Here is an 18,637-nt window from a genome sequence, read left to right as displayed (position 1 = left end):
ACAGCTCAACCGAGGCTCATGACGGAGCGCCTCCGTCATGAGCATGGAAAAGGTTACGCAAAAGGGACTTCCCCTAGCCGTAATATTGATTTCTCCAATAAACTCATTATTATGCATGAACAACTATTCCTTAGGGGTTCATCCATGGCGTTCATATGCCCCACTTTACGTCAAAGATTGCATTCCTAAACACCTTCAAGGTATAAATATAACCTCACTTGCAATGGCAAAGCACAGTGTGGTTCGGTGCAGTTCGACTACCTACTTTCCCAATGCAGCTCGGTACAGCAAGTGCCGAAGGAAGCCGACTCTCCAGCTGACACACTGAACAGCAGCTGACATCCTCCTGCCGAGAATCCAGCTCCAGTGTTTCGGACTCCCCTTGCAGGGTGTTGGGAAATCGAGTCCGAGACGGAGATACCAGCCTCTTTTCATTCTATGGTATGAAGCTGATTGGAACCTAGAGAAACCTTTGGCAGTTCTTGGCAAAAACTAAACCTATGCTAAAAACCATACTTACTTCTTCCCTCGTACTAGACTTAGGTTAGGTACATTGGGGTAGGCGTATTTTAGAAGCACCAGTTGAGTATTTTAGCCTGTGTTATTTATGTGTGTATTTTTATATGTCATAACACTAGACAATGCTATTACAGTATTATTTTATAATACTATTCATGCTGTAGGCATTATACTTTGCATTCCGTCTAACGATTGTAGCAGTTCACCTCTCTTGCTTGAGAAAGAAGACTGTTCAATAAACCCTTTTATTCAAAACGCCTGTCTCGCTATTTCTCTGCAACTCTGTAGAAACGAAGCATGCACGATTGACTGAGTAAAATAGTTATCTATTGTTTCCACGACTCTGAAGATATTTGTTCCAGTCCTAGGGAAATAAAGTTCTCATGTTTATGCGGTTGTCAGAAACTAATCCCTTCTTGTGTATTCGAGAAAGTTTCTAGAGACCTCTGAGCTAGCTGGCACTCACAATTAAGTTTAGTATATTCGATAGCGACATACTGACCTCAGTCCTATGTCACATCTATAGGATATATTATTCCAATGCGCAGAGCCTATTGGGAATATAGGAACTACACTACACTGAATTACACTTTGGATGTACTCCAGTGGATTACTCGTTGGTGTATCTCTTTGGATTGCAGGTAATCAGAATCTTTTGGGACTTGGAGTTGCCCGTGCAAACAAACTGGTGTAGGCTTTTAAGGTACAAGGAGAATCAGTAAAGGGTGTTGCCGGTGAATCCCATTTCAGACTCCTAGGTGCTTATGAAGGTGAAATTCTAGACTGTGTCGAAGGCCGCTGAGAGGTCCAACAATACCAGGAGGCAGGGGTCATCTTCATCTGTGGTCAGGACAATATGGTCTTCGATGTGTTAGGTGGTAGCTGCAGCGTGATATGAAGCTAGACTGGTAGCCCTGCAGGGGAGGGTAAGCATTAATATGATGTGTGGCCGAACCAGATGTCTTTGTCAGTGATCTTGCCGATAAATGGTAGATGAGCCATGGTCGGTGGATGGCGAGGTCATCAAGGTCCAGTGTAGATTTTTTTAGGAGTGGGCGGATCTGGCTCGTCTTGAGATCTTCTGGGAAGATGCCTTGAGAGAGGCAGTTATGAGCAATGGTAAGGAGGGGTAAGAGAGCGTCTCCAGAGAGAGTTTTTATGAAGGGTAAGAAATCATCTTCATGAGAAGTGGCGGCTTTGAGGATGTTTACTGAGCTGGCGAGATCTGCGAGAGATCTGGCTTGTAAGGATAACCTTTGTGGATTCTATGGGAAGGATTGGGCATAAGGGACAAACAAAGCTTGGTGTTGTCAAAGTGATATCGGACTTTCTGCATTGTTTCACTGAAGATTTGGTTGAAGGCATTGCACTTTTCTGTGGAATGAGAACTAGGTGGGTCTGGCAGGGGGTTGATGCACTGCTGGATGGTCTTGAAAGGGGTTCTGCTTCTGGTGGTGGCTTCATTGATGGTATCTCCAGATGGATCTTTACTGTCAGCAGTGTCTTTAGCGTACCAGGGAGATAAACGCTTGGCTTTGCACTTCTGTGTTTTAATTGTGGTGTGAATGTTCACATAGTTTTCCAAGACAATGCTGAAGTTGTTTAGCAGGGCGTTGGCATCAGAGGTGGAGTTGACCTGGTGGGAGATGGGTTCAAGCATTAGGAGTATTTGAAGGATCTGAGGGGCTGGTCTTCTCTTTTGGGTTGTCTTGGTTAGTTGGTAGACATGAATAGGGAGGTGGCGATGGGCTGAGTCCAGTGGTATGGGTGACCTGCATTGGACTGTTGGTGATGTTGAGAAGACAAGGTCAAGAGAGTGGTCTATGGAGTGTCTTGGTTGTGTGATATCCTGTGCCACTCTGAGGACCTGATTCAGAAAGGTAAACTTACATGTTTGTTTAAGTTTATGCTTTTTCAGTATTCACCAAACTGCATTTTAATAGTAAGTTTAGAAGTGCAGACATTCCACAGTCGGGCGGAGAGCTCTGCACATAAAAAGATAGGCCTGTCCTGTAAGTTTACCTTCCTGAGTCTGTTGAAGAGGGGGGGGGGGAGTGGTTTTTCACAAGCTTGTATTGTGAGGAAGTTTAAGGTTCCCCAGGAGGGTGGTGTGGACATGTTGGATGGGCAAGTTGGCAATGAGATCTAAGTATTCATCAATTAAGTCTTTGTCTTGCTCAGGAGACCTGTAGATGAGATGGAAAGTGATGCTCTGAGACGCCGAGAGAGGGAAAAACTCATGTCAGCTATATTTTGGGAACCTCGCCTCTAAATCTTAGCATCCAGAAGGCCTTCCTACACTGCCAGACATCCCATCTCAGCCCTAAGAATACACTCTGGCTGTCCTCCTCATCCACCGACAAATAATAAACTCCTCCTCTCTGTGAAGTACGTTCAGAAAGGCAATCAATCCTTCCTCTCCTGCTCCACCTCACGGAGAGGGTCTTGGGGACTACATTGTACATTTTGGAATACTGCAATATCTTCTATATAGAGCAGCCCGGCTCTAAATAATGCAGAACACAGCAGCCCAGACACTCAGAGAGACATTGGTTAGGTCATATCAAACCAACCCTATTGTTGCACCACTTGCTACGGATGCGCCAACGTGCACACAGTTACAATGCCAAAGCACACATGCCATCCATGCCAGACACTAACCTCTGAACCCGCCTCAGAATCAACCAAGGACCTCTCGAGGGGGCTGCAGGGTCGTGGATAGACTTGGTCTCTTGGCGCTCAAGCGGAGACTAAATCGCTGAGGCTGTGGATGTAGCACCCATCTGCTGGCTAGGGAGTATGCAAGGGGTGCGACAGGGGGTGGCCACTGTGACCGCACTGCAAGTTCAGAGACACATGGGACTGGGTGTGCTCAGAGTATATGTTCATAGTACTGGTCAGGTGGACTCCATGTGCAGCTAGAGGGAACATCTTGGTAGGGGAAGGCATAGGGCGCCGGGATCTTGGTGTCTTCCTTCTGAGTCATGCATAAATATGGAACTTGTGCACATCAGCACCTGTGTTGGGGGTTAAGGCAGACATTCTCTGGACATGCTTTTGATCCCAGCATCCTGTCGCCCAGGTCCTTCAGTTTTGTTTCGCTCACATGGGGGAGCTAGCCTCCATACGGAGTATCTGTTCCCTTTCTATGGGGGTCACAATATGGAATTTAGAACATGATGACCCTATAGTCCATAACTGGGTGGGGGCGAGGCGGAATTGTCAGTAGAAAGGGACAGGCTGGCAGGCAGTAACGGAGTGTTTGGTTTTGTGAGTCAAATTGCACAGGGAGAACTCATCGAGTACCATACGAAAAGGAGACTCACCGGAGGTGTTGGTTGGAGACCCTTCTCGCAGCATTGGCAGCGCCATGAAGCCAAACGCATTCAGTCGGTAGTTGAAGCTGACATGGACAGCGTTGGTCTTCGCAGTAAACTCTTCGGTGGGCGAGTAGCCCTTCTCCGACCCGCTGAAGATGTGCAGGTATCCCCCATGGATCCAGACCATCACTGGTAGCTTGGCCTGAGGCCTCAGGGATGGAGTCCACACATTCAGGTAGAGGCAGTCTTCCGAGCCCGTCACTGTCCCATTGGCACTGAGAGGCTGCACTTGGGCACACCTGGACTGGAACTTGGTGGCGTCGAGGGTACCGTTCCAGCAAGAGCCATGCAGGCTCTGCGGTGGCCTCCATCTCAAGGGTCCTACTGGTGGCTTGGCATAGGGGATCCCCTTGAAGCTATACGCCATGCTGCTATGAGTGCCCCGGACAACCCCACAGTCTGAAGTGACGTCCACCAGAGTGGAGGCCGACATACCAGAGAGGTAGGCCGCGGACGCCGCTAGGACACTCAGCAGCACAATGCCACCAGCCATGATGAGTAGGTTCCTCCTGGTCGGGGCAACGCAGAGTGGATGCTCCTGCTTCCTGATCTGGGTCACCGCCTCTTGTGCGTCACCAGACACCACCAGGCGCTGATGCTCAGACGTATCTTGGTCTGTGTCTGTGTCACTCATGGCAACGGGGCGCTTGTGCAAGAAACTCCCCTAAATAAAATAAAGAAACAGAAAATTAGCAAGTGCTGTAGGCAGTTTGTCCATGCATTGTACATACATGTGTTCTAACAGGCATTGCACATACATGTGTTCTAACAGGCATGTGACTGACGGACATATACAGGCCAAGTGCTGTGGGCAGTTTGTCCATGCATTGTACATACATGTGTTCTAACAGGCATGTGACTAACGGAAATATACAGGCCAAGTGCTGTGGGCAGTTTGTCCATGCATTGTACATACATGTGTTCTAACAGGCATGTGACTAACGGAAATATACAGGCCAAGTGCTGTAGGCAGTTTGTCCATGCATTGTACATACATGTGTTCTAACAGGCATGTGACTAACGGAAATATACAGGCCAAGTGCTGTGGGCAGTTTGTCCATGCATTGTACATACATGTGTTCTAACAGGCATGTGACTAACGGAAATATACAGGCCAAGTGCTGTAGGCAGTTTGTCCATGCATAGTACATACATGTGTTCTAACAGGCATGTGACTAACGGAAATATACAGGCCAAGTGCTGTGGGCAGTTTGTCCATGCATTGTACATACATGTGTTCTAACAGGCATGTGACTAACGGAAATATACAGGCCAAGTGCTGTAGGCAGTTTGTCCATGCATTGTACATACATGTGTTCTAACAGGCATGTGACTAACGGAAATATACAGGCCAAGTGCTGTAGGCAGTTTGTCCATGCATAGTACATACATGTGTTCTAACAGGCATGTGACTAACGGAAATATACAGGCCAAGTGCTGTGGGCAGTTTGTCCATGCATTGTACATACATGTGTTCTAACAGGCATGTGACTAACGGAAATATACAGGCCAAGTGCTGTAGGCAGTTTGTCCATGCATTGTACATACATGTGTTCTAACAGGCATGTGACTGACGGAAATATACAGGCCAAGTGCTGTAGGCAGTTTGTCCATGCATTGTACATACATGTGTTCTAACAGGCATGTGACTGACGGACATATACAGGCCAAGTGCTGTAGGCAGTTTGTCCATGCATTGTACATACATGTGTTCTAACAGGCATGTGACTGACGGACATATACAGGCCAAGTGCTGTAGGCAGTTTGTCCATGCATTGTACATACATGTGTTCTAACAGGCATGTGACTAACGGAAATATACAGGCCAAGTGCTGTAGGCAGTTTGTCCATGCATAGTACATACATGTGTTCTAACAGGCATGTGACTAACGGAAATATACAGGCCAAGTGCTGTGGGCAGTTTGTCCATGCATTGTACATACATGTGTTCTAACAGGCATGTGACTAACGGAAATATACAGGCCAAGTGCTGTAGGCAGTTTGTCCATGCATTGTACATACATGTGTTCTAACAGGCATGTGACTGACGGAAATATACAGGCCAAGTGCTGTAGGCAGTTTGTCCATGCATTGTACATACATGTGTTCTAACAGGCATGTGACTGACGGACATATACAGGCCAAGTGCTGTAGGCAGTTTGTCCATGCATTGTACATACATGTGTTCTAACAGGCATGTGACTGACGGAAATATACAGGCTGTAGTTCTACAGAATATTTACAAACTTTGGAAGTTAATGGCAGAGGACAAAGGAGGAAGCAACAAAGGGAGGAAGAGGCAGAAATGACAGAACAAGAGGGGGCAGCAGTTCCAGGAAGTACTAGAGGGAAAGCTCGTAGGATGCAGCCTAAAGACTGGAGAGAGCACTGGAAAGAAACAAGACTGCAGCAGATGGAGGACTCTTCAAACTGAAGATATTAAGGACAGCCGGGCAGGGGTCCCACCATGGAGGTGGCTCGGTCATTGTTCGATTGATGAACAGGATTGAGGACCGAGCCAGCCTCCTGGGAGGGAACACTTGCGTTCCAATACACTATCAAATGATGTAAAACAACATAAACCAATTATTTATTTTATTTATAAAGTTTTATATTGCGTGAACAAATTGTATTGTATTGTATTGTATTGTATTAGGCACTTGTAAAGCGCACTGTTGCCCAAAGGGTATCCTGGCGCTGTAGAATATGTGCTCAAGTCAGCCGTGGATGGACGGCCCTGAGCAGACTGATCGAAGCGAGCCGATTATAAGAAAATTCATTCTCTGGGAAAGAGCCAGGTTTTGAATCTTTTCCTAATTGGCATCAGATCCTCTAACTGTCTGATATTGGTGGGAGTGTATTCCAAAGCTTTGCTGCCGCAATGCTAAAAGCTCTCCCACCTGATGTTATCTTTCTGAATTTGGGCACCTTAACCAAATTGGCCGAAGATGAGCGTAAACTCTGCGTGGGGACATTCCATGCAAATTTGTCCTGCATGGGTTTAGGTCAAACACCGTACAGAGCTTTGGACACTGGGCAGAGAGATTTAAACGTTATCCTTTCTGACACTGGAAGCCAGTGTGGCTCTGCCAGCGCCTGTGAGGCGGATCAATATCTTGGTCTTGCTAAAGCCAATTTGTCCGCCATCGTCTGGACCCTCCGCAGTCTCTCAATTAAATACTTTGGAGACTCTAGCAGCAGTGCATTACAGTAGTCAAGTCTACTCAAGATAACGCTTCTAACTACCAGTGCTGTGGCCTGTGAGGGTAGCATCGGTAGGATCTTTCGGAGCGCCCTGTTGAGGGCAAAACAGCAACCAGCACTTTTGTTGATCTGGGTTTCAAGGCTCGGTTTATCATCAAACATTACTCCTAAATTAAGCACCGGCTCTGAAGATCTTAGAGGTGTATCGGTCGATATAGGCCAGAAATCAATTGGTAGTAGTCGAGGAACCTTACCCTCTGTGCAGCACCACATCTCGGTCTTGTCTGCATTAAATTGAAGAGCGCTTTCTCTCAACCAGCCAGAGGCTTCCTCCGTGCAGGTGTGGAATTCCTCCAGTGAGGTGAAATGGTCCCCTCCAGTGACACAATGAGCTGTGTGTCATCTGCATAATTAATAATGAGCTTTAATGTCAGCCAGTACTGGTCTCAAATCTATGGTAAATAGTATTGGGCTAATAGCAGATCCCTGAGGAACACCGTATGGGTTGTTAGTAAACTCAGATTGGAATGGCGAGAGCCACTCCCTGTCGTCTCTTGGAGAGGTATGATTGGAACCATTTCCATGCCCTAGAGGGTATCAGAGCACTTTACATTGCAATGTACGGAAACGCTAGATGGTTGGGGGGGTAATATACATACATTCGATAAATGGCATTCAATATAAAAAGATGTAGACAGTAGTATATAAGATAACTTAAGTTGCTAACAGTGACATAAGGTTTAGCGTTTTATGGAATGCATTTGTTCATTAGAAGTGATTTCACTTCTTTTTTGAAGGAGGAGGAGGGTATTCGTCGCACATCTGGAGGTAAGGAGTTGCAAATCTTCGGTGCAATACCAGAGAAGACTCTGTAACACGTTCTCTTTTTGTGGAAGGATTGTGGTTTCAGTAGTAGTGAGCTCACGCTTCGGGAGCCTCTGCACCCCCCAGAAGGTACTTGCTTTTGTGCTAAGTAGCTGGGGGTTTTGTGATGAAGGGCCTTATGGGTCATGCAGGCGTTCTTTAGTTGTATTCTAGTAGCCCTATTGGATGTTAGTGGTAAAGTATTTTAAACAAGTATTGGCAATGCAAATATTTCTAGCACGGACAAAACATGTCGCTTCGTAAACATGGTGGCAAATGCTTACAATAAAAACATTTGTTTTCAATTAAACATGAAAGTGCACAGCCATCCTGGAAAGGTATTGCCAGAGTGTATATTTGTTGAAAAGGTCCAACAGTGCCGCCATTTTAAGCAATGGGTTGGACAACTCACAATGGTAATAATGTGATCCACTATGCGCAATACCATTCCAAGATGGCCACAACAAACTTCAGCCTGGACTGGGGAGACAGTGATGGCCCTGCCTGGGAGCTAACACGAAATCAAAGAAAGAAGAGTAAACATACCGGAAGAAAACGGAAATCTAAGGAACTGGCCCAGCAGCCCTGGCACAGAAGCGCAATCATGTTCAGGCTGATGTGCACATGCGATCAGATGACATGCTGTCACAGACAAGGCAACAGAGCAACGGCTGAAGTGTGCGGAGCCATTCCTTTCAATCAATCAATCAATCATAGCATTTGTATAGCGCACTACTCACCCGGGGGGTCTCAAGGCGCTAGGGGAGGGGGGGTCCGCTACTGCTCGAATAGCCAGGTCTTGAGCTGCTTCCTGAAGGCGAGGTGGTCCTGGGTCAGGCGGATGTGGGTCGGGAGGGAGTTCCAGGTCTTGGGGGCGAGGTAGGAGAAGGACCTTCCCCCTGTGGTGGCTCTTCGGATGCGTGGGACGGCGGCGAGGGCGTGGCTGGTTGATCGAAGCTGGCGTTTGGGAGCGTAGAAGTTGAGGCGGCTGTTGAGGTATCCTGGGCCTTGGTTGTGCAGGGCTTTGTGTGCGTGGGTGAGGAGACGGAAGGTGATTCGCTTGTTGACCGGGAGCCAGTGCAGGTTTCTCAGGTGTCCGGAGATGTGGCTGCGGCGGGGGATGTCCAGGATGAGTCGTGCTGAGGCGTTCTGGATCCGCTGGAGTCTCTTCTGGAGTTTGGCGGTGGTTCCGGCGTAGAGGGAGTTGCTGTAGTCCAGTCGGCTGGTGACGAGTGCCTGGGTGACCGTCTTCCTGGTCTCGGTGTGGATCCACCGGAAGATCTTGCGTAGCATGCGTAGGGTATTGAAGCACGATGCGGAGACGGCGTTGATTTGTCTGGTCATGGAGAGGGATGAGTCCAGGATGAAGCCCAGGTTGCGTGCGTGGTCCGTTGGTTTGGGTGCGCTGCCTAGGGCGGGGGGCCACCAGGAGTCGTCCCAGGCGGAGGGTGAGGATCCCAAGATGAGGACTTCCATCTTATCAGAGTTCAGTTTCAGGCGGCTGTTCTTCATCCATTCGGCTACCTCTTTCATCCCTTCGTGTAGGTTGGCTCTGGCGGTGGCGGGGTCGTTGGTGAGGGAGAGGATCAGCTGAGTGTCGTCGGCGTAGGAGATCATGTTGAGGTTGTGTTGGCGTGCGATGGCTGCGAGGGGACTCATGTAGACGTTGAAGAGGGTTGGGCTGAGCGAGGAGCCTTGAGGAACGCCGCAGATGACTTCGGTGGCTCCTGATCTGAACGGGGGGAGGCGGACTCTCTGTGTCCTACCGGCGAGGAAGGAGATGATCCACTCCAGTGCCTTCTCCTGGATTCCAACGTTGCTGAGGCGCTGTATTAGGGTGCGGTGGCAGACTGTGTCGAAGGCCGCGGAGAGGTCTAGGAGGATGAGGGCCGCCGTTTCTCCGTTGTCGAGCAGGGCTCGGATGTCATCGGTAGCTGCGATCAGGGCGGTCTCGGTGCTGTGGTTGGCTCGGAAGCCAGACTGCGAGAGGTTGAGGGATCCGTTCGTCTCGAGGAAGGCGGCCAGCTGCTTGTTGACGGTCTTCTCGATGACTTTTGCGGGAAACGGGAGCAGCGAGATGGGTCGGTAGTTCTTGAGGTCGGTGGGGTCGGCTGATGGCTTCTTCAATAGGGCGCTGAGTTCTGCGTGCTTCCAGCTCTCCGGGAAGGTAGCGGTGTTGAAGGAGGTGTTGATGATGTCCCGTAGGTGGGGTGCGATGATAACGTCAGCTTTGTTGAAGACGTGGTGGGGGCAGGGGTCGGTCGGAGATCCTGAGTGGATGGAGTTCATCGTGCGGATGGTGTCTTCGGTGCTGATCGTGGTCCAGGCGCGGAGGGTGGTGGTGGGGGGCGGTGGTTCGGCTGTGGCGTGCGCCGGTTGCGTGTTGAAGCTGTTGTGTATGTCCGCGATCTTGTTGTGGAAGTAGGAGGCGAGGGAGTTGCAGAGGTCTTGCGAAGGGGTGATGTCGTTGTTTCCGGCGTTGGGGTTGGAGAGCTCCTTAACGATGTTGAAGAGTTCCTTGCTGTTGTGTGCGTTGTTGTCCAGTCGTTCCTTGAATGCCGTCTTCTTGGTGGTGCGAATCAGTTGGTGGTGTTTTCGTGTGGCGAGTTTGAGGGCAATCATGTTGTCCGGGGTGGGGTCTCTGCGCCAGGCGTTCTCAAGGGCTCTGCAGTTCTTCTTGGAGCACTTGAGTTCGTCGGTGAACCAAGGGGCTTTCTTGCTGCCGGGTCTGCTAGGCGGGGTCCTCAGAGGGGCGAGGTCGTCTGCGCAGTCGCTGATCCACTTCGTGAGGTTGGTGGCCGCTTGGCTGGGGTTCGTTGCGCTGGTGGGTGGGCTCTTGTTCAGGGAAGTTGCGAGCTGTTCGGCTGTGATCTTGTTCCAGCTTCTGCGGGCCACCTGTTGCTGGTGGTGGTGGATCGTGGTCCTTCTGAAGCTGAAGTGGACGCAGCTGTGGTCCGTCCAGTGGAGTCCGGTGGCGTGGCTGAAGGCGATGTCCTTGCTGGATGAGAAGACAGGGTCGAGTGTGTGTCCGGCATAGTGGTTGGGGGTGGTCACCAGTTGCTTGAGACCGAGGTTGGCGAGGTTGTCCAGCAGGGTGGTGGTGTTGCGGTCCTTGTTGTTCTCCAGGTGGAAGTTGAGGTCCCCGAGGAGGATGTAGTCAGAGGAGGGAAGGGCGTGCCGGGTGATGAAGTCGGCGATGTCCTCGCTGAATTGTGTGCGTGGTCCCGGGGATCTGTAGATGAGGGTGCCTCTGAGGGTGGTCTTGGGGTCGATGTGGATCTGGAAGTGCAGGTGCTCAGCGACAGCGAGGGTGTCGTCGGTGTTGGTCGTGATGCGGATGGAGTTCCTGTGGATGATGGCGATGCCTCCTCCTGTCTGGTTGACGCGGTCCCTCCGGATGATCTTGAAGCCGTCCGGGATGGCGATGGCGATGTCGGGCGCTGAAGAGGCGTTCATCCAGGTTTCCATGAGGAAGGCGACGTCTGGGGCTGTGGTGTCGATCAGGTTCCAGAGCTCGACGGCGTGTCTGTGGACGGAGCGGGTGTTGAGCAGGATGAACTTCAGGTGGCTGCTGTTGTTGCTCGTCGGGGTCTTGGGCACTGCTGGAGTGGTGCGGGTCCGGATGCAGGTAAACTTGCAGGAGAGGCAGCAGAAGGGTCCGTGGGTGCGTCTCGGGGTGGCTTGGTAGCAACCCGGGAGTCTGCCGGCATTGAGTGCGTTGAGGGCGGCGGCGTCGTAGGTCTGTCGGGTCGTCTTGCGTCGGTGCAGGCCAGGGCTCCTGGCGCTGGGCGCGGTCCAGGCATGGACAGGCGCAGACGGGCTTACCTTTGGCGCGCCTTTGGCGCACAATCGGCGCGCCCCCTGCGCGTCACCGCTGCGCGTGCGCACGGTCGCCATTTATGGCGAAGTGCAGGGAGGGAGGGGCAGCTGGGAGGCGGGAGCGGGGAGGAAGGGGGCGTGGCTACACTCCCCGGCGGCGGGAATCGGCAGCGGGGAGCGGGTGCAGGGGTCAGCAGCACAGGGGGGGGAAACCAGGTACAGAGAGCAGCACGGGGACAAAAAACAAAGTATCAGGGAACAGACTGTAAAAATAAAATACAGCAGAAACAGGAACACAGTGGCACACAACGCGGAAGAAACAACAGGCGGGGGGCGTGGCCTGAGGGCGGACCCGAGGGCGGGAAGGCTCTGCGAGGCAGGCAGTATCGGCAGGCGGGGGCACACGCAGCAGCTGGTGGCCGTGCGGCGCGGGGGTATCCTACAAGTAGGTCACACTCACCTGTGCCGCACGGTCGCCATTTATGGCCAAGTGCAGGGAGGGAGGGGCAGCTGGGAGGCGGGAGCGGGGAGGAAGGGGGCGTGGCTACACTCCCCAGAGGCGGGAATCGGCAGCGGGGAGCGGATGCAGGGGTCAGCAGCACAGGGGGGGAAACTAGGTACAGAGAGCAGCACGGGGACAACAAACAAAGTATCAGGGAACAGACTGTAAAAATAAAATACAGCAGAAACAGGAAGACAGTGGCACACAACGCGGAAGAAACAACAGGCGGGGGGCGTGGCCTGAGGGCGGACCCGAGGGCGGGAAGGCTCTGCGAGGCAGGCAGTATTGGCAGGCGGGGGCACACGCAGCAGCTGGTGGCCATGCGGCGCGGGGTGTCCTACAAGTAGGCTTTGTAGTAGTAGCCTTTGTGCTGTATGCGGTCATGGACAGAGGCAGACCCTGACTGACATGGAGACAAATGGCTGTAGAGGGCGGGCCCATTCTTATGTGCCGTATGCGGTCATGGACAGAGGCAGACCCTGACTGACATGCAGACAAATGGCTGTAGAGGGCGGGCCCATTCTTATGTGCCGTATGCGGTCATTGACAGAGGCAGACCCTGACTGACATGCAGACAAATGGCTGAAGAGGGCGGGCCCATTCTTATGTGCCATATGCGGTCATGGACAGAGGCAGACCCTGACTGACACTCGAACAGACAAATGGCTGAAGAGGGCGGGCCCATTCTTATGTGCCGTATGCGGTCCTGGACAGAGGCAGAACCTGACTGACACTCGAACAGACAAATGGCTGAAGAGGTCGGGCCCATTCTTATGTGCCTTATGCGGTCCTGGACAGAGGCAGAACCTGACTGACACTCGAACAGACAAATGGCTGAAGAGGGCAGGCCCATTCTTATGTGCCGTATGCGGTCATGGACAGAGGCAGACCCTGACTGACATGCAGACAAATGGCTGAAGAGGGCGGGCCCATTCTTATGTGCCGTATGCGGTCATGGACAGAGGCAGACCCTGACTGACATGCAGACAAATGGCTGTAGAGGGCGGGGTCATTCTTATGTGCCGTATGCGGTCATGGATAGAGGCAGACCCTGACTGACATGCAGACAAATGGCTGTAGAGGGCGGGCCCATTCTTATGTGCCATATGCAGTCATGGACAGAGGCAGACCCTGAATGACATGCAGACAAATGGCTGTAGAGGGCGGGGTCATTCTTATGTGCCGTATGCGGTCATGGACATGGCCTTGTCGAAGAACAGCTCCAAGAAAGTTCGGGATCTGGTCAAAATTTGCCACAGACAAATAGAGAGGAGCCTTTTTTAGAGGAGGGCCGGCAAGAAAAAGAAGACCCAGGAGGGGCAAAGGGAAGAGAAAAAGAGCCACCAGCCACCAGGAGTGTAACGGCAGAAAAGAAAAAGGAGAAACTGAAGAAAGCCATGACTTGAATAACCTTGTTATCAATATTTCTAGCATCAAACTGGATCACATAACTGTTGAAACTTTACAGAAGGGAATGTCGTTTGTCCGCACGACTGAAACAAGCAAGTTGGAGTTAGAAATTACCTTATATAAACTGATGAGGAAATTACGTTTGAGACATTTTTTTGATAACGTGGTTACCGAAAGAAGAGACATGAAAGAGGATCAGCTATTAGGATTGACACCACACAGCACTTATGAGGCGCCTATAACACATAAAACGCTAGATTCTTTTGAAAACCTAGTGAAAGCAGAGTTAACAAAACTAAGTTTTAAGAAAAAAACAAGACAACACAACTTGACGCAAAAACAGATCCATGTACTCCGGAAAATTGCGAATAATCCACACATCATTTGTCAGAAAGCTGACAAGGGAGGAGCTATTGTGGTAATGAATACTTCTCATTATGAGCAGGAGGTGGAAAAGCATCTGGGGGACACACATACATACTTACTTTTGGATTATAATCCCACAGACCAGTTTGCAAAGATCATAAATGGTATCATCGATAAAGCTTTTGCCGATGGAATCATAAATGAAAAAACTAAAAAATTCCTGATCACGAACCATCCGAAGAGTCCGGCAATACACATGTTGCCGAAGATACATAAAGATTTGGTTCAACCTCCCTTTCGACCCATTGTATCGACAGGGGACTCTCTTTGTCAGCTGTTGTGCAGCGAGTGCAGAACCCTCATCTCCTTTCCTCTGTTGCTGAGACCTACGCCTCGCGGCCCCCGCTTCGCGGGTGCCGCTCGCAGGCCAGGTCAACTTGCAGTCTAGTGCAGCGGGACCATCAACCTAGTGCTTGGAAGCACCAACGCGGCTTTGTTGAGCCAGCAGGACGTGAGGCGGGACTGCGAGGACCAGCAGGCAGCGCGGCGCTGATCGGCCGCAGCTGGTCCTCTTCCCGCCCCTCCACCGGTCAAATACATCGTGCCGAGTGAGCTGCCTGGGACTCTCTTTGTCAGCTGTTGTGCAGCGAGTGCAGAACCCTCATCTCCTTTCCTCTGTTGCTGAGACCTACGCCTCGCGGCCCCCGCTTCGCGGGTGCCGCTCGCAGGCCAGGTCAACTTGCAGTCTAGTGCAGCGGGACCATCAACCTAGTGCTTGGAAGCACCAACGCGGCTTTGTTGAGCCAGCAGGACGTGAGGCGGGACTGCGAGGACCAGCAGGCAGCGCGGCGCTGATCGGCCGCAGCTGGTCCTCTTCCCGCCCCTCCACCGGTCAAATACATCGTGCCGAGTGAGCTGCCTGGGACTCTCTTTGTCAGCTGTTGTGCAGCGAGTGCAGAACCCTCATCTCCTTTCCTCTGTTGCTGAGACCTACGCCTCGCGGCCCCCGCTTCGCGGGTGCCGCTCGCAGGCCAGGTCAACTTGCAGTCTAGTGCAGCGGGACCATCAACCTAGTGCTTGGAAGCACCAACGCGGCTTTGTTGAGCCAGCAGGACGTGAGGCGGGACTGCGAGGACCAGCAGGCAGCGCGGCGCTGATCGGCCGCAGCTGGCCCTCTTCCCGCCCCTTCACCTGTCTCTCCCATATATTCTGCTGTAACAACGCGCACGCGGGACGCGCGCGGGGCGACTACCGGGGCGAAGACCGGGCTAAGAGCGGGCCGTTTAAGGCCGTTCAAGGACGGCAGAGGACGGCCCTGGCCCAGAACTCTTGTGTCTTCACCCTTGAAAACCACGATACCCAACATGTCGACCATACGCAACAGAACTCGAAGTTGCGTAAAAAAAGGAACGGCGGTAGCCCAGGTGACTGGCCCTATTGATCTCTTTATTTCACGCGTACATGAGACTATTGACCAAAGTATTGTTTTATTGGAAAAAAGAGTCTCTATGGATCTCGCAAACGCCAGGCGCTCTTCTCTGGGCCCTTTGGCAAAGGCCAAATCTCCTGCTTTACAGAATGTGAATAATTGTTCTTTGCCTATAACCATGCCCACCAGTAATGTTCCGACTGTACCGAATACTGTAGATCTATCGGTCGCCCCATCAGACTCGGACCCGTCTTTGGAAGACCTGGAGGTTACACCAGATCTTGAAATCTATCAGTCACCTGACAAAGAGGAACCGAGTCTGAGTGGGAATAAGGATGCGGAAACAGTTTCTGTACCCATTGCTCCCCGGGGAAGGGCTCATAACCCTCATAAGACCATATTGAAGGGTAAAAGTAAAGCAAAAGCCCCGGTTAGGAATCATAATTTGATTTCCCCTACCCCACAATTGTCATCAGGTATCCCGTGCTGGGTGCAAAATATGGTAACAGACTTAAAATTAGACCTCGAAACCACTTTAGCAGCTCAAATCAAGCCTTTAATTTCTAAAGTGGATAGGCTTACTTCGCTAATACATTCCAAATGGCCACAAAAAAAGCAGGGACAAGGGTCTGCCCAGTTACAAGGGATTATAGAATCAACCCCTGAATGTTCAACGAGCACTCAGCCCCCTAAAGGTGTACCAAACAAGGTTCAAGATACTGTAGTCCCTGGGAACTCAGTGATACCCCCTACGTCGCAAATTGGGCAACCAATAACTGTTCAGATTTTAAAGGGGAATACACCTGTCCAGGCGAACCAATATCCTGATGGTGTTAATACTGCCTCCTCCATTATCCAACCTAAAGAAGTAGCAGGGAAATCCAATTCAACTTCTGCACCTCCAATTAAAAATAAAACAGAAGGGCCCAAACCAAAGCAGACACGTTTTAGGTCCATAAACCTACCACCAGAGGTTTCCCCTTTTGTAGTTGTGTTGACGGCGGTTCCCCCATTGAAGGAGGGAGTAAAAGAATCGTTTACCGAGCTCAGGAATAAATGTGCTCAATGGCTCCACCTACATAAACCCCTACCCAACAATATGAACGGTGAAATCCTTACCGTGCGTAGAGGGGACTGGGTGGGCAGAAGTAAGAAATCAATAGTAGGGGATGTAATAACTGTCAATTTTAGGGATGTAGGGGCAGCAAGCTACGTGTGTAATGCACCTAATAGTGGTCCTACGACTCAAATCAACCCACTTCCTCTGTCTTATTTTCTATCAAAGCCCGCACGGCCTAATCCCCCCTGTTCCACTTTTCAGAGTAATAGTGGTCCTGGGTACTTTCCACAGCAACCTGTCAAACCTTGGTTGCAACCACCTTATCCGCCCCCTTTTTTCCCACATCTTGTTAATCCACAGCAGCAGCTCCCAAATGTCCCACAGTTTCCCATGCATCAATCCAAAACCCACTGGCAACACCCTCTTCATTTTCCGCCACCTTTACCCCAGTCTGCTTACCAATGGCCACAATCCTTTCAGCCACCTCAATTAGACAAATACCCTTGGCAACAAACGTGGCAGGATCCACCCTACTCTCAAGACCCCATGTCCTCACAATTTGCCCACCCAAATAGATATGCCGTGCTAGATGAGTTAGACTGACTCAGCTTACCAGAAGCATTGGGCCTAAACAACTCTAACTTTGAGATGGAGTGTTCTTCTTTTTCCTCTGTCAACCCCCCAGTTGTGCTCCAGGAATCTACCGAATCATCATCATTAAGTTCCCCACAGTACATAGGCAATCGGGGTAGCCTGGATATATGTACAACTACTGCTAGCCCCAGCCTAACTCCGGTTACCATCCTTCGGGAAGAGGGTCCTGCTCAATTACCAACAGTAAATCAGCAGGAGTTACCTGTTACTGGTAATACTGGGAAACCAGCGGGAATCTCTCTTATTTCCTGGAATATTGCTGGTCTTTCTAGTAAATTGGGTACACCCTTTTGGACCAGCTTTTTGGGTGAGGGTTTTGATCTAATCTTATTACAGGAAACCTGGTGCCTAGACCCTATTAATATTGAAGGGTATGCATCTTTTTGTCTCAGAGCAACCAAATCCAGCTCGGGTAGGGCTAAGGGAGGCCTTTTATTGTTAGTGTCAACCAAGCTGTGTGACTGTACGGTTAAATATAGTTCAGCTGTGGGGACGCACAGTCAAGTTATAAGGGTGGAATGCAGAAAGCACATTGATTTGGTGATCGTTAATTTCTATAACAACATTTTTGACGCCACCAGGGGGGATATTTTACTTCCTTTAGAAAAGGAAATCATAAAAGCGCTAGATATCTCGAAAAGAAAGGCTGAGGTGGTATGGGCTGGGGATTTTAATTTGCAGCCATGTCATCTATCCAACGGGAATATCTGTGGCTTTGATGTAGCATTAAATGGCCAGTGGAGAGACCTGGGGGGGAAGGAGGATTTTCCCCATTTCCAACACTGCAGTTATGGTTCCACCCTAAACAACATGCTAGCCATGCTAGATATGGCCCTGTTAAACTGCAATGTTAACAATCAGGCAATAACATGCCCTACATTTACGGGCAGAGATGCAGGTTCATTCATTGATCATATTTTATTGTCTTGCAGTGGAGACTATACTGATTTATATGTGAACGAAGAAAGTCTCAGTGACCATAATAGCCTACGTATTACCCTCTTGGGGCATGGTACCTCATCAGTTCCAGGTGGTAAATGCACAACTGATATAGTGCCTACCAGACCAAATGGCCTTAGGGTTAAATGGACTGGTTTAAATTCTAAAGTCAAGCAGAAGGAGGTTGTCACCCAATGTAAGAATCAAATTAGGTATTGTTTGGATGTTGACAGCGACCCTGGCTGTTTAATAGAATGTTTTGTATCTTTAAACAGTAGAATTGAGGGTATCTTTACCAAGACACCGTCGGCCAATTATGGTCAAAAGCAGGGGTGGTTTGATAAGACATGTATTGTAGCCCTTCGCAACTTAAAGAATGCGTTGGGTACCAAACCACGTGTTAAGACTGAGATACAACACCTCAGGGTTATTTATAAATCAGTTATTAATAAAAGGAAAAGGGTATTACAGTCTGAGGCGTGGGATAAGCT

General features: G+C 50.3%; 1 protein-coding gene across 3 annotated transcripts in view; it reads right to left on the bottom strand.

The window, feature by feature from the left end:
• LOC147729385 (uncharacterized) overlaps positions 1 to 18,637 on the bottom strand; it is a 387,516-nt gene that overhangs the window by 146,666 nt on the left and 222,213 nt on the right. For all 3 annotated transcript variants that reach the window (XM_086959688.1, XM_086959690.1, XM_086959691.1), the window contains exon 2: positions 3,846 to 4,563. In XM_086959688.1, coding sequence (XP_086815814.1) covers positions 3,846 to 4,563 — 718 coding nt within the window. The remainder of the gene's footprint in view (positions 1 to 3,845; positions 4,564 to 18,637) is intronic.

This window comes from Lissotriton vulgaris, chromosome 2_2 (genome assembly GCF_964263255.1).
Source record: "Lissotriton vulgaris chromosome 2_2, aLisVul1.2, whole genome shotgun sequence".
Classification (NCBI taxonomy): Eukaryota; Metazoa; Chordata; class Amphibia; order Caudata; family Salamandridae; genus Lissotriton; species Lissotriton vulgaris.
Note: the sequence above shows the minus strand (reverse complement) of the source record. Positions and strands in the feature narration are given on the sequence as shown.